At 45.9% G+C, this 13,640-nt stretch overlaps 1 protein-coding gene across 1 annotated transcript in view; it reads right to left on the bottom strand.

Moving 5' to 3' along the window:
- The window catches only part of PREX1 (phosphatidylinositol-3,4,5-trisphosphate dependent Rac exchange factor 1), a gene marked incomplete in the record, with an annotated part of 222,925 nt that overhangs the window by 83,078 nt on the left and 126,207 nt on the right, over nucleotides 1–13,640 (bottom strand). Inside the window, 2 exon segments of the mRNA XM_073607193.1 lie at nucleotides 3,956–4,056; nucleotides 8,373–8,517. Of these exon segments, the coding sequence (XP_073463294.1) occupies nucleotides 3,956–4,056; nucleotides 8,373–8,517 (246 nt within the window).

Raw genomic sequence — 13,640 nt, 5'->3', positions numbered from 1 at the left:
GGAGAGGTGTCCTGTAGTCCAGCAGAAGAGAATCGGGCAGGGCTGACACCACTGTTGACTGCAAGAGCAGAAAATGTCAGCTGATCCTGCCAGATATCCAGTGAGCTCCCGACTTCCTGTAGTGAGCTGACAACGCTGCTTCCGCTGCACTGCAGTGTTGTCAGCCCTGCCGAGTTCTCCTCTGCTGGACTACAAAACACTTCATTTTACGTAGATAATGAGAGGGGGGAGGTGTTCTGTTGTCCAGCAGATGGAAACTTAGGCAGGACTGACTACACTGCTTGGGACTGCAGCGCAGCAGAGGCAGCATTGTCAGCTCACTACAGGAAGTCGGGAGCTCACTGGATTTCTGACAGGAACCACTGACATTTTCTGCTCTTGCAGTCAAGCAGTGGTATCAGCCCTGCCCGATTCTCTTCTGCTGGACTACAGGACACCTCTCCCACCTTCTCTTAACATAAGGAATCTGGTTCTCTTGGTTCTCTTTGTTAGCTCCTCTGTAATCAATGGAGCAAGGGGTTGATTATTTAGGGCTGCTCAGTGTTTCACAGGCTGCTGTTCACTTTCTCCTCCCTGTCTAGAGAATTCTAGAAGTATAGTGGGAGGAAGAACAGAGCAGACAGCCTGAATATTTATGGGAACTCTAGCCAATCCCTGGGGAGGTGTACCCAGTAGGTGGTGAGAGAACCCATAAATAGTCTGTGGCCTGAGCAGGAGTGTGTAATGTTCCTGGGTCCAGTCCTGAAGGAGAGACCCCTGTGCTGGGGGGGGCTCTGCTCCTGTTTCAAGAGGAAGCCATCAGGGACACACAGAGGTCCCAGCTAGGCTTGGCTGGGGGGGGGGGGGGGGGGGGTTGGGACTATTTGCACATTTGAGCCGGGGGGGGGGGGGGGGGGTTAGGTAGAGTCTGGAGAAGTTCACTCTAGAGAGCCAGGAGGAAGTTGGTGGGTAAGATTCCAGCTATACTATTGGTGGTGAGACTCTACATCTCCCTCACTAGAAAGAGCCTGGTGGATATTGGCAGGAGGCAACCAATGATTGTGTGGCTATGTGAGTACACGACCCCAGTGCTGAAGAGTAGGGACTAAGTGTAGCGTTGAACCTCTAGAGAGGGTAGTAGTCACCGTCCGTGTACAGATCCTGGGGGCATTCTCTGTTTTTTTTGTGGGGGGGTTTACAAATGCAGTTATAAGTTAAGGGGTCCTCGACTCGATCTGTTCTGCAGTTTTTGGGGTATCCCATGCTCCCTCTCCATGCTCCCAAAAAGACACCCCCCTTGACCGTCCTTTGGAGCCAGTGGAAGAATACTGGAAATGCTGTGTGCCTGGCTGTGAGTCCTCTAAGAGACTAGCTATGAGTAAGCACCTGGCTTGACGGTGTGAAACGCGTTAGCGGTTTTTCTGTTATCCTTGCTGTATGGATTGATATTTAATAAAGAATTTATATTTCATCGGAGTGCGGCCATCCGGATTTTTGTTCTTCCTCTAAGAGAAATGGGATTAAATTCACCAGCGGCTTTTTAGGGGATGCACTACAATAGTAACGGGGGAAGGGAGATGTCCACCATTCATTTCATTGAAGCTGGAGAGTGCAAAATCCGGCTCACTTCTGCATAGAAGCCAATCAGCTTCCAGGTTTTATCGCCAAAGGTTAATTGAACAAGCTGAGCTTGGAAGCCGATTGGTTTCTGTGCAGAAGTGAGCCGGATTTTGCACTCTCCATCTCTAGTAAATCAACCCCTATGGTCTACAATGTATGGGATGCACGCCGTGTATAAGGAGAGGAAATGCAGTGAATAGAAGATGTCAGGATTTCCTCCGGCTAAAGGATGTTTACATTGCCGCGTGTTTGTATTTATAGCGTTCGTCTAGACGAAAGCCAGCTTCCTCCAGGAATTTATGTTTATGTCTCTATACAGTAGGAATATCTCTGATATCACCCATCGTATGGGGGGACACAATTCCTTCGTCTACAATGGCCGTCTCACGCAGGAGGATAACAAGGACAGATAACGAGGACATCTCATACCAGACAATGGACACAAACAATAGAGATCCAAGACATTTGGCTCCACTAAAGCTGGGCATACTGTATCTATCTATATGGTGATCTATGGTGGTTCCCGTTCCTGATAAGTTGACCTGATGATTGACTTCTCATAAACAGGCTTGTTGGAAATGTTGTGTTTGTTCAGGACTCCTCTATCCACCTCTCCTGTATGGATGGGGGAATCCATTTGGTCCATCTATGGACAGCTTAAAGACTTCATGTCTATTGGTAGAGGATCCATATCCAGCTCCTCACTTCTCCCTAGTCCTAGGACCCAGGCAGCACTTTGAGAGGGGCAGCAAATTGAACCCCCGGCCACCTCCTCTTCTCTTCTATTTACATAGCAAATTAACAACCAGGATTTTTTTTTCAGCAGTTTTGTGCGTCATGATGACAACTGCCCCTGGGCCGCTTTGCCTGCCCTATACTACCCTAGCCCACCCCTATACTACCCCAGTCTGCTCTTATACTGCCCTAGCCTGTCCATTTACTGCACTAGCCTGTCTATATACTACTATAACCTGTCTATATACTACCCTAGCCTGCCCCTATACTACCCTAGCCTGTCTATATACTACTATAACCTGTCTACATACTACCCTAGCCTGCCCCTATACTACCCTAGCCTGTCTATATACTACTATAACCTGTCTACATACTACCCTAGCCTGCCCCTATACTACCCTAGCCTGTCTATATACTACTATAACCTGTCTATATACTACCCTAGCCTGCCCCTATACTACCCTAGCCTGTCTATATACTACTATAACCTGTCTATATACTACCCTAGCCTGCCCCTATACTACCCTAGCCTGTCTATATACTACCCTAGTCTTCCCCTCTACTACCCTAGACTGTCTATGTACTACCCTTGTTTGTCTTTATACTACCCTAGCCTGTCTATGTACTACCCTTGTTTGTCTATATACTACCCTGGTCTGCCCCTATACTACCCTAGTCTGTCTATGTACTACCCTTGTCTGTCTATATACTACCCTGGTCTGCCCCTATACTACCCTAGTCTGTCTATGTACTACCCTTGTCTGTCTATATACTACCCTGGTCTGCCCCTATACTACCCTAGTCTGTCTATATACTACCCTAGCCTGTCTATATACTACCCTAGTCTGCCCCTATACTACCCAAGTCTGTCTATATACTACCCCTATACTACCCTAGTCTGTCTATATACTACCCTAGTCTGTCTATATACTACCCTAGCCTGTCTATATACTACCCTAGTCTGCCCCTATACTACCCAAGTCTGTCTATATACTACCCCTATACTACCCTAGTCTGTCTATATACTACCCTAGTCTGTCTATATACTACCCTAGCCTGTCTATATACTACCCTAGCCTGTCCCTGTACTGCCCTAGCCTGTCTATGTACTGCCCTAGACTGTCCATGTACTACCATAGCAAGCCCCTTGGAATTGAACATAATGGTATGTCATATAAATTTGCATATAGACAAGGTGCTGTTGCATGTAAATCTGACTTCCTGATGAATTTAATTTTTATTTTTAAATTATCGTGATATAAAATAATGGATGTGGGGGCCTTTTGGTGGGTGGGATTTTTTTTTTTTTTGGGGGGGGGGGGGGGCAGCATTTAATTCTTGGGCCCAGGCAGCACAATGTCTTGGGCCAGCCCTGCCACCACCCATACTGTATAATGTGGATAGAGAACTCTAATGATTTTCTTTCATGCAGCCAGCAGAAGAAGTGAGAGAAAGCCGTGTGTGTATGTATGGGGAGCCCCTGGGTAGGGTTCATCCAGAATAAAAAAAAAAAAATAATAATTGGCTTTTGATCTATTGACGATCGATTATATCTCTGTTAATGCACATGCTGATCAGTCAGAAGACAGAACATTGGGATGTATAGTCCAGGGGATCTCACCATGGTGGATGATGCCGTTCTCCAGCAGAGCCTGGCCCAGGTTGACCCCTTCCTCCGGCTTGCTGATCTCTCCGTTCTCCATCAACCAGGATACCAGTTCACTGCAGAGAGACAGAACGTGACTTGTTAAAGGCAGGAAATATTTTGTATTCCCTCATAAGACTAATAATGTTGATAAAGTATAATGTTGGGACATGACCAGAGTGGATGTGTAGGACCCGAGGCCCAAAAGGTTACAGGGCCCATATTACATAGGCTTGCTATGACCTACAATGGAGCGGTGGTTGTATCTTCCTATTGGTGACTTATGCATATAGGATATATTAATGTCGGCTTTCTATTGGGACAGAATAAGAAATGGTGACAATTTACTGTGCCACCCATTCACTGAAGATAAAAGGATCTTAATTCTCTGATACAAATCCAGAAATTGTTCTGCCTCATCAGTAAAAGGACTGTGAACATTCGCATCTGTAATGTTTATGAACAAACATCCCAGCTCTGGCCCCCCTCCTCCAGTTGCCTGTGAACCATATGTGGCTCTGGAGGACTTTTTGATCCCCTTAGCAAAGATGAACAGGCTTCGTTTGTGGTTTCACTATTTCCCAGGATTCGACCCATGCATAATAGCTACGTTTTATTTCATGTGGATTACTACATTATATGTGAGGAACATGTATGTACCTTATGTATCACCCTCGGGGCCCCTCATGTCCTACACCTTAGGGGGCCATCAAATCCTATAAATCAGGTGCCTAGCATATACTAAACATCAGGAGCCCATCATATTCTATACATCAGGTGCCCATCATATTACTACAGATTAGGGGCCCATCATATCCTATAAATCAGGTGCCAATCATATCCTATAAATCAGGTGCCCAGCATATTACTACACAGCAGGGGCCCATTAAGGGAAGTTCTCTTGTTTTAAGACAGTGGAGTGATAGAGTGGAAATTCTCTTGTCTAGAGTAAAGATGGTGGAGTAATAGGGTGGTGGGTTTCTTGTCTAGAGTCGAGATGGCGGAGGGATAGAGTGGAAGTTCTCTCATCTAGGGTAAAGAGGGTGGAATGATGGGGTAGAGGTTCTCTTGTCTACAGTAAAGGTGGTGGAGTGATAGGGTAGAAGTTCTCTCGTCTAGAGTAAAGATGGTGGAGTAATAGGGTGGTGGTTATCTTGTCTAGAGTCGAGATGGTGGAGGGAAAGAGTGGAAGTTCTCTCTTCTAGATTAAAAATGGTGGAGTGATAGGGTGGAAGTTCTCTCGTCTAGAGTAAGGATAGTGGAGTAATACGGTGGAGGTTATCTTGTCTAGAGTAGAGATGGTGGAGGGATAGAGTAGAGATGGTGGAGGGATATGGAATGATAGGGTAGAATTTCTCTTGTCTACAGCAAAGATGGTGGAGTGATAGGGTGGAAGTTCTCTCAAGAGTAAAGGGGGTAGACTGATGGGGTGGAATTTCTCTTGTCTCTTGAGTAAAGATAGTGGAGTGATAGGGTGGAAGTTCTCTTCTCTAGGGTAAAGATGGCGGAGTGATAAGGTGGAAGTTCTCTTGTTTAGAGTAGAGTAAAGATGGTGGATTGATAGGGTGGAAGTTCTAATCTAGAGTAAAGTTGGTGGAGTGATAGGGTGGAAGTTCTAGTCTATAGTAAAGATTGTAGAGTGATAGGGTGGAAGTTCTAGTCTAGAGTAAAGATGGTGGAGTGATAGGGTGGAAGCTCTCTTGTCTACAGTAAAGATGGTGGATTGATAAAGTGGAAGTTCTGTGGTCTAAAGTAAAGATGGTAGTGTATAGGGTGGAAGTTCTCTCGTTTAGAGTAAAGATGGTGGGGTGATAGAGTGGAAGTTCTCTCATCTAGAGTAAAGATGGTAGAGTGATAGGGTGGAAGTTCTAGTCTAGAGTAAAGATGGTGGAGTGATAGGGTGGAAGCTCTCTTGTCTACAGTAAAGATGGTGGATCGATAAAGTGGAAGTTCTGTGGTCTAAAGTAAAGATGGTAGTGTATAGGGTGGAAGTTCTCTCGTTTAGAGTAAAGATGGTGGAGTGATAGGGTGGAAGTTCTCTTGTCATTGATGAAAAGGTTTCGGTTGGGTACTGGGATGGTCCCTGGAGTCTTATATTCTTGGGGTAAATTGATGGAGAACTGTTCTTCGTTCCGCCATACTAGACAATTGCGGTTGGTGTGTCCATGTTCTAATCTATGCAGCAGAACTGGTTTGGTGAGGGAGGTGTCATTGTTGGTGTCAATGAATGGCTCCTCCAGGTCTGGTGTTGTCTCTTCTTCTGGTCTGATGACACAACGATTCTCCGTCGTCACAGATATCAGGACACCATTCGGCGCTGTCACACGCTCTGTCACAGCACATCGGATATAAAGCGGAGCGAAGGATGGCTCCAGTACTGAGTGGGCTCTAATACTCAGCATCAAACGTCGTCCCATTCCCATTTATAATTAGCCGAGACGAAATATTCCCCCCCCCCCCTTCTCCGTGTGAGGAAAATCCATTTCATGGGAAGCCGCTTCCTGCCATTATTAAAATGAAAGATCCCTTTTAACTCGGCGTGCTGCTTGTGCTGAATAAGAAACAACGTCCAGTAAATGTGTTTACAGCATGACGGCAAATCTCCAGCCGTATCATACCGCGCCAGCGCAGAACCCGGCAAACCGCAGGCTTAAAGAGACGGCAACCCTCAAATAGAATTTTTCCTACAAAAAGCCAGATGGGGAGCTGCGTGTCATGATTGTCGGTGTCAGGATAATTATCTGTGTGAGGAAAAGTGTCCTGTGAATGGAGCCCCTCTCTGCTGGACACTCCAAGGATTAAGCTTCCTGAGGGGTACTACATATCCCAGCACCATAAAATGAATACAAATCCATCCAGGATGGTGAGAACCCCTCATAATGGGCACAGTGGGTGTACAGACCCGGGAACTCAGCACAGGGATGGTGGGAACCCCTCATAATGGGCACAGCGGGTGTACAGACCTGGGAACTCAGCACAGGGATGGTGGGAACCTCTCATAATGAGCACAGCGGGTGTACAGACCTGGGAACTCAGCACAGGGATGGTGGGAACCCCTCATAATGGGCACAGCGGGTGTACAGACCCGGGAACTCAGCACAGGGATGGTGAGAACCCCTCATAATGGGCACAGCAGGTGTACAGACCCGGGAACTCAGCACAGGGATGGTGGGAACCCCTCATAATGGGCACAGCGGGTGTACAGACCCGGGAACTCAGCACAGGGATGGTGAGAACCCCTCATAATGGGCACAGCGGGTGTACAGACCCGGGAACTCAGCACAGGGATGGTGGGAGCCCCTCATAATGGGCACAGCGGGTGTACAGACCCGGGAACTCAGCACAGGGATGGTGGGAGCCCCTCATAATGGGCACAGCGGGTGTACAGACCCGGGAACTCAGCACAGGGATGGTGGGAGCCCCTCATAATGGGCACAGCGGGTGTACAGACCCGGGAACTCGGCACAGGGATGGTGAGAACCCCTCATAATGAGCACAGCGGGTGTACAGACCCGGGAACTCAGCACAGGGATGGTGGGAGCCCCTCATAATGGGCACAGCGGGTGTACAGACCCGGGAACTCAGCACAGGGATGGTGAGAACCTCTCATAATGGGCACAGCGGGTGTACAGACCCGGGAACTCAGCACAGGGATGGTGGGAACCCCTCATAATGGGCACAGCGGGTGTACAGACCCGGGAACTCAGCACAGGGATGGTGAGAACCCCTGATAATGGGCACAGCGGGTGTACAGACCCGGGAACTCAGCACAGGGATGGTGAGAACCCCTCATAATGGGCACAGCGGGTGTATTGACCAGGGAACTCAGCACAGGGATGGTGAGAACCCCTCATAATGAGCACAGCGGGTGTACAGACCCGGGAACTCAGCACAGGGATGGTGGAACCCCTCATAATGGGCACAGCGGGTGTACAGACCTGGGAACTCAGCACAGGGATGGTGGATGTGAAGAACCTTCTTCTTTGGACAGGAAGTTGGCTGTGTAATGGGAAATATCTTCCTCCAGAACAGTAGCTTCAGCTATTGAATGCCATGAAAGCTCCTCTATCCATCTATTGAAGGATATATTTGGGGGTCACGTAACAAAGGAGGACCTCGGACTGCGCAGGACGGAGCGGCGGGCAGACTAGGTCATCGCTCTTCTATTTTTGGCCGCGGGGAGGATTTGGATTCGCTGCGGCTGATAAGTGGGAACTTTTTTTTTTTGCCTCTCTTTGTAGATTGTCTCCGGAGGTCTGAAGAGCATCGATTCACGCCGGGCCTTCAAAGCGGTGAATGGGGCGCCCTGTCAGCGGCGGGCTCATTATGTATGCGGCCCGCGACTCGGCGGAGCTTTTCAGGTCAGCGCCATGAATGGATCTTTTCTACTTACTTTCCATGGAAGCATTTGGAGACGGTGCTGAATTTCCTCCTCCGGTCCTTGATGAGGTTGGATTTCTTGCTGACCATGTGATAAAGCTTCTCGCCTTTCTCCGCGATCATGACATAGGCGTCCCGCTCCATCCCCAGCTTCAGACCTGCCACAACAAAACAACGTCAGTGCACCTGTGCGCGCCGCTAGTCAATTATTAAACAGGAACTTTGCCTCAAACAGTTCGCCAACCACAGAGCTGATTGGACCCTATTAAAGAAGATCCGGAAGAGAACAGAATAGAACAGAAAAGAATAGAATAGAGTATAATAGAATAGAATATAACAGAATATAATAGAACAGAACAGAATAGAGTATAATAGAACAGAATATAATAGAACAGAACAGAATAGAATATAACAGAACAGAATAGAACAGAATATAATAGAACAGAACAGAATAGAATATAACAGAACAGAACAGAACAGAATAGAATAGAATAGAACAGAATAGAACAGAACAGAATATAATAGAATAGAATATAACAGAATAGAATAGAACAGAACAGAATATAATAGAATAGAATATAACAGAATATAATAGAACAGAACAGAATATAACAGAACAGAACAGAATATAACAGAACAGAACAGAACAGAACAGGAGTATAAAAGAACAGAATATAATAGAACAGAATATAATATAACAGAACAGAATATAACAGAATAGAACAGAACAGAACAGAACAGAGTATAAAAGAACAGAATATAATAGAACAGAACAGAACAGAACAGAATATAACAGAACAGAATATAACAGAACAGAACAGAACAGAACAGAACATAACATAACATAACATAACATAACATAACAGAACAGAACAGAATATAATAGAACAGAATATAATAGAACAGAATATAATAGAACAGAACCGAACAGAACAGAACAGAATATAATAGAACAGAACCGAACAGAACAGAACAGAACAGAATATAATAGAATAGAACATAACATAACATAACAGAACAGAACAGAACAGAACAGAGTATAATAGAACAGAACAGAATATAATAGAACATAACATAACATAACAGAACAGAACAGAACAGAATATAATAGAACAGAACAGAATATAACAGAACAGAATATAATAGAACAGAATATAATAGAACAGAATATAATAGAACAGAACAGAATATAACAGAACAGAATATAATAGAACAGAATATAATAGAACAGAACAGAATATAATAGAACAGAACAGAATATAACAGAACAGAATATAATAGAACAGAATATAATAGAACAGAACAGAATATAATAGAACAGAACAGAATATAATAGAACATAATATAATAGAACAGAACAGAATATAACAGAACAGAATATAACAGAACAGAATATAATAGAACAGAACAGAATATAACAGAACAGAACAGAATATAACAGAACAGAATATAACAGAACAGAATATAACAGAACAGACTATAATAGAATTGAATAGAACATAACATAACAGAACAGAACAGAACAGAACAGAACAGAACAGAACAGAACAGAGTATAATAGAACAGAATATAATATAATAGAACAGAACTGAATAAAGTATAATAGAACACAATAGAATATAACAGAACAGAATATGTGGAAGTGCCCGGTATTGAAGGGGTTAATGATGATTTTTCATTTACTGATCTATGATTGGATGATGACATTGAAGGTCCTCTTTTAGGCTCCTGGAATATGGACAATGAAGGGAAGGTGGTCAGAGATTTATCGCCTGGTGACAAGTCCGATCATTTCCAGATTATCCCTCCAAATGTGAGGCGTCTATCCTTAGTAAATAGCCAATGAATACGAGTGAAATGTGAGCGGTTCTATTATCACCCCATTATCACCTTCACTGGCTGCGTCTTCTGATCTCTCCCGGAGCCAGTCCTCACCCCTCCCCCGACATGTACAGGTCATGAATCTGCACCCCCCCCCCTCCCCCCTCCCCCCTACAGAGACTCCCGCATCACAATCCCATTACCACCCAATAATCAGCGCCCTGGATCTACCTGATGGCCTCTGCCAACGCACAGACTTGGGTCACTACCAGGGACGCACCCATGTATCCGCCGCCAAAAAGTACTGGGCATCATTTTTGCCAATAGAAAAAAAAAAAGGTGCCGATAATGGCATGCTGCGTCCCATTGACTTCAATGCAAAATCACATCCTACTAACGTCAATAGAAAAGCACGTCCCATTGACGTCAATAGAAAATTTATGTCCCATTGACTTCAATGCAAAATCGCATCCCACTGACGTCAATAGAAAATCATGTACCTTTGAATTCAATGCAAAATCATGTCCCATTGACGTCAATAGAAAACCGCATCCCATTGGCGTCAATAGAAAACCGCGTCCCACTGACGTCAATATAAAACCACGTCCCATTGACTTCAATGCAAAAACGCCCCTACTGACTGCTATGCAAAACCACATCCCATTGACTTCAATGCAAAATCGCGCATCTTTGGCTTCAATGCAAAAAACGCCCCCTACCGACTGCAATGCAAAATCGCCTCCCATTGACTTCAATCACCAGATGACGCTGCTGGCACTGAACTCGTCCTCCTGGATATCTGGTGGGTTTTCATTGCTCCAAGTTCCTTCATGTGAACAGCGTTTTTATCAGATTTATATCGATAAGCAGCCTTGGAGGGAGCTGTGTGTACCGCCTGTCCTGTTTCAAACGCCGCTTTATCCATGGACACACCTCCTTAGACCCCGGCCTTTTTGGACAGTACGGTCACCTGCTGACCTGACATCATCCACAAGCAGCTCAACTCCTCAATAATACACAGAATCCAACACAGATTTCAGACAAGGGCAGTACAGAGGAGGATTTCCCAGCACAAAAACTTTCCTAAGCCCCGTTTCTGCAAATAACTAAACCCGGCCATTATGCGATTATTTCTTTCCTGCAAAGTCGCGCGATCCCCCCCCCCCCATCAACACAGTCAGCATTGATGGGAGAATCCCACCCGCAGAGGCCCAGCACTGTATCTTGGCCCAGGCCTAGGGCGGCACTTTGCAGGAGGCGGCTAAAAAGCAGCCCCCCCCCCCCGCACACAAAAGAAAAAAAAAAAAAAAAACAACATCCTCCCGGCTCCCTCAAGGAAAGATTCCCGCCGGCTTGTGTTACATTTTTTAGTGTTTAATTAAACTAAAAATCAATCAAGAATATATAAAGAGCCCTCAAAACTTCCACTCGCCGGCTCGACATTTGGAGAGTGGAAATTAGTGGAGGACGAGCGGAGCTCTAAGAGGAAAAAGGTGGAGCCTAAACAGGAAGGGGTGTGATTTACAATTGGCAGGGCGGGTCTTAAACAGGAAGGGGTGTGATTTACAATTGTCAGGCCGGGTCCTGAACAGGAAGGGGTGTGATTTACAATTGGCAGGGCGGGTCTTGAACAGGAAGGGGTGTGATTTACAATTGGCAGGGCGGGTCTTGAACAGGAAGGGGTGTGATTTACAATTGGCAGGGCGGGTCTTGAACAGGAAGGGGTGTGATTTACAATTGGCAGGGCGGGTCTTGAACAGGAAGGGGTGTGATTTACAATTGGCAGGGCGGGTCTTGAACAGGAAGGGGTGTGATTTACAATTGGCAGGGCGGGTCTTGAACAGGAAGTGGTGTGATTTACAATTGGCAGGGCGGGTCTTAAACAGGAAGGGGTGTGATTTACAATTGGCAGGGCGGGTCTTAAACAGGAAGGGTTGTGGCCTTGACATAAAGAGGTGGGCCATATTTAAATTAGGGGTTGCATGAGTTTGGTCAGGCCCAGGGCAGCACAAAACCCAAATACACCACGGCACAGAGCTATTATTTTCTTCCAGCAGAGGGCCAAGGGGAGCCGTCCCGGCAGGGAGAACGTGGTGATTGCTGCTAGCGGGTAAAGCCGCTGCCAATAACCGCATGCTAAAAATCCAACATGCTGGGTGTACCCAATCAGCCGATCAGCCTGCCCATAGATGGATCAAATCTCTACTGGTCTGGTGCTGAACCAGCCGACAATGCAGGGTCGGGGGCAAGGGGTGGGTGGGAGGGGCGCATGCCCTGGGCACAATGGGATTGGGCAGTTTGGCTTCTTTGCCCTGGATGGCTCTGGATGACCTTGTGCCAGCACTGCATTCATGGCCGCCTTAAAAGCGGTAGTAAACCACAATAAAAATTCCCCGAAAGGCAATGTCATAATGTGCTAGTATACATCAGATACTAGCACATTATGAGAAACATACTTAAGAACAAAGCCCCCCCAGTGCCGTGCTGTCACCACCGACAGGTCTTCCTTTTGGGTTCGTGACCTCCGGCTACATGAGCAGCTGGGTGCGCGATGACGTCACTCCTGCGCATGCGCGTGGGAGCCGCCGTTTACAGCATGGAGGGTCTGAAGGTCCAGACCCTGGACCTTCAGAATAATAATGTATTTTTTATTTATTTGTGTATTTATTTCACATTTATTTATTATTATTCATATAATAATAAATAATAATAATAAAAAATAAATGAATAAAATAATAATAAATAACCCCCCCAACTCCTAATCCTAGCGCCAACCTAAAAACTGTACTCGAACCCCTTATCAGGACGAAAAAAACATTATAATAAATGAATAATAATAATAAAAGAAGAAATAAAAGCTAATGGAAAAGCTAAAAAAGCTGAAATACCGACCAACAAATTATGTAACGGTTAATAGTTTTCTCTATTGGCTAATAAAAAAAAAAACCGCCAAAGCCCAAAAACGCTGCCTACAAACGCGTTGCTGTCTCGGATGATGTCGTACAAAGAGGACATAACATAGTTGGAATGTGTGGGGTGTAACATGGGCTTTACGGGGTGTTATTACAGATCTGAGGGGTTTGGGTGAGATCCTCCACTGAAGATCAATGTATTTATGATCCGTCACATGGCGCGGCGCCATCACTGGAGTGTCTGATCTCCTCCTCAAAAAACGACATTCCACCATCACAGACCCTCAGGATTGCCGAGCATGCCAGGAATCCATCATTCCAGGTGAGATCCATCAGGAACGCGGCATTCCTGACTCGGGCCAAACTCTTGTCACAACCAGAGATCCGTCAGACGAATGAGTGCACAATGTCAATGGAACGGCTCACGTAAATAAAAAGCTTTTGGCAAAAGGCGACTTCTGGCAGGAGCCGGGCCGGGCCTGGAGCCCCGCCAGGGGCTCATCATCTGCGACCGCTCATAAACAAAATCACTTAACCCCCCCCCCAAG

Source organism: Aquarana catesbeiana, linkage group LG12, assembly GCF_042186555.1.
Source record: "Aquarana catesbeiana isolate 2022-GZ linkage group LG12, ASM4218655v1, whole genome shotgun sequence".
Taxonomy (NCBI): Eukaryota; Metazoa; Chordata; class Amphibia; order Anura; family Ranidae; genus Aquarana; species Aquarana catesbeiana.
This window is presented reverse-complemented; position numbering and strand designations above follow the sequence as displayed.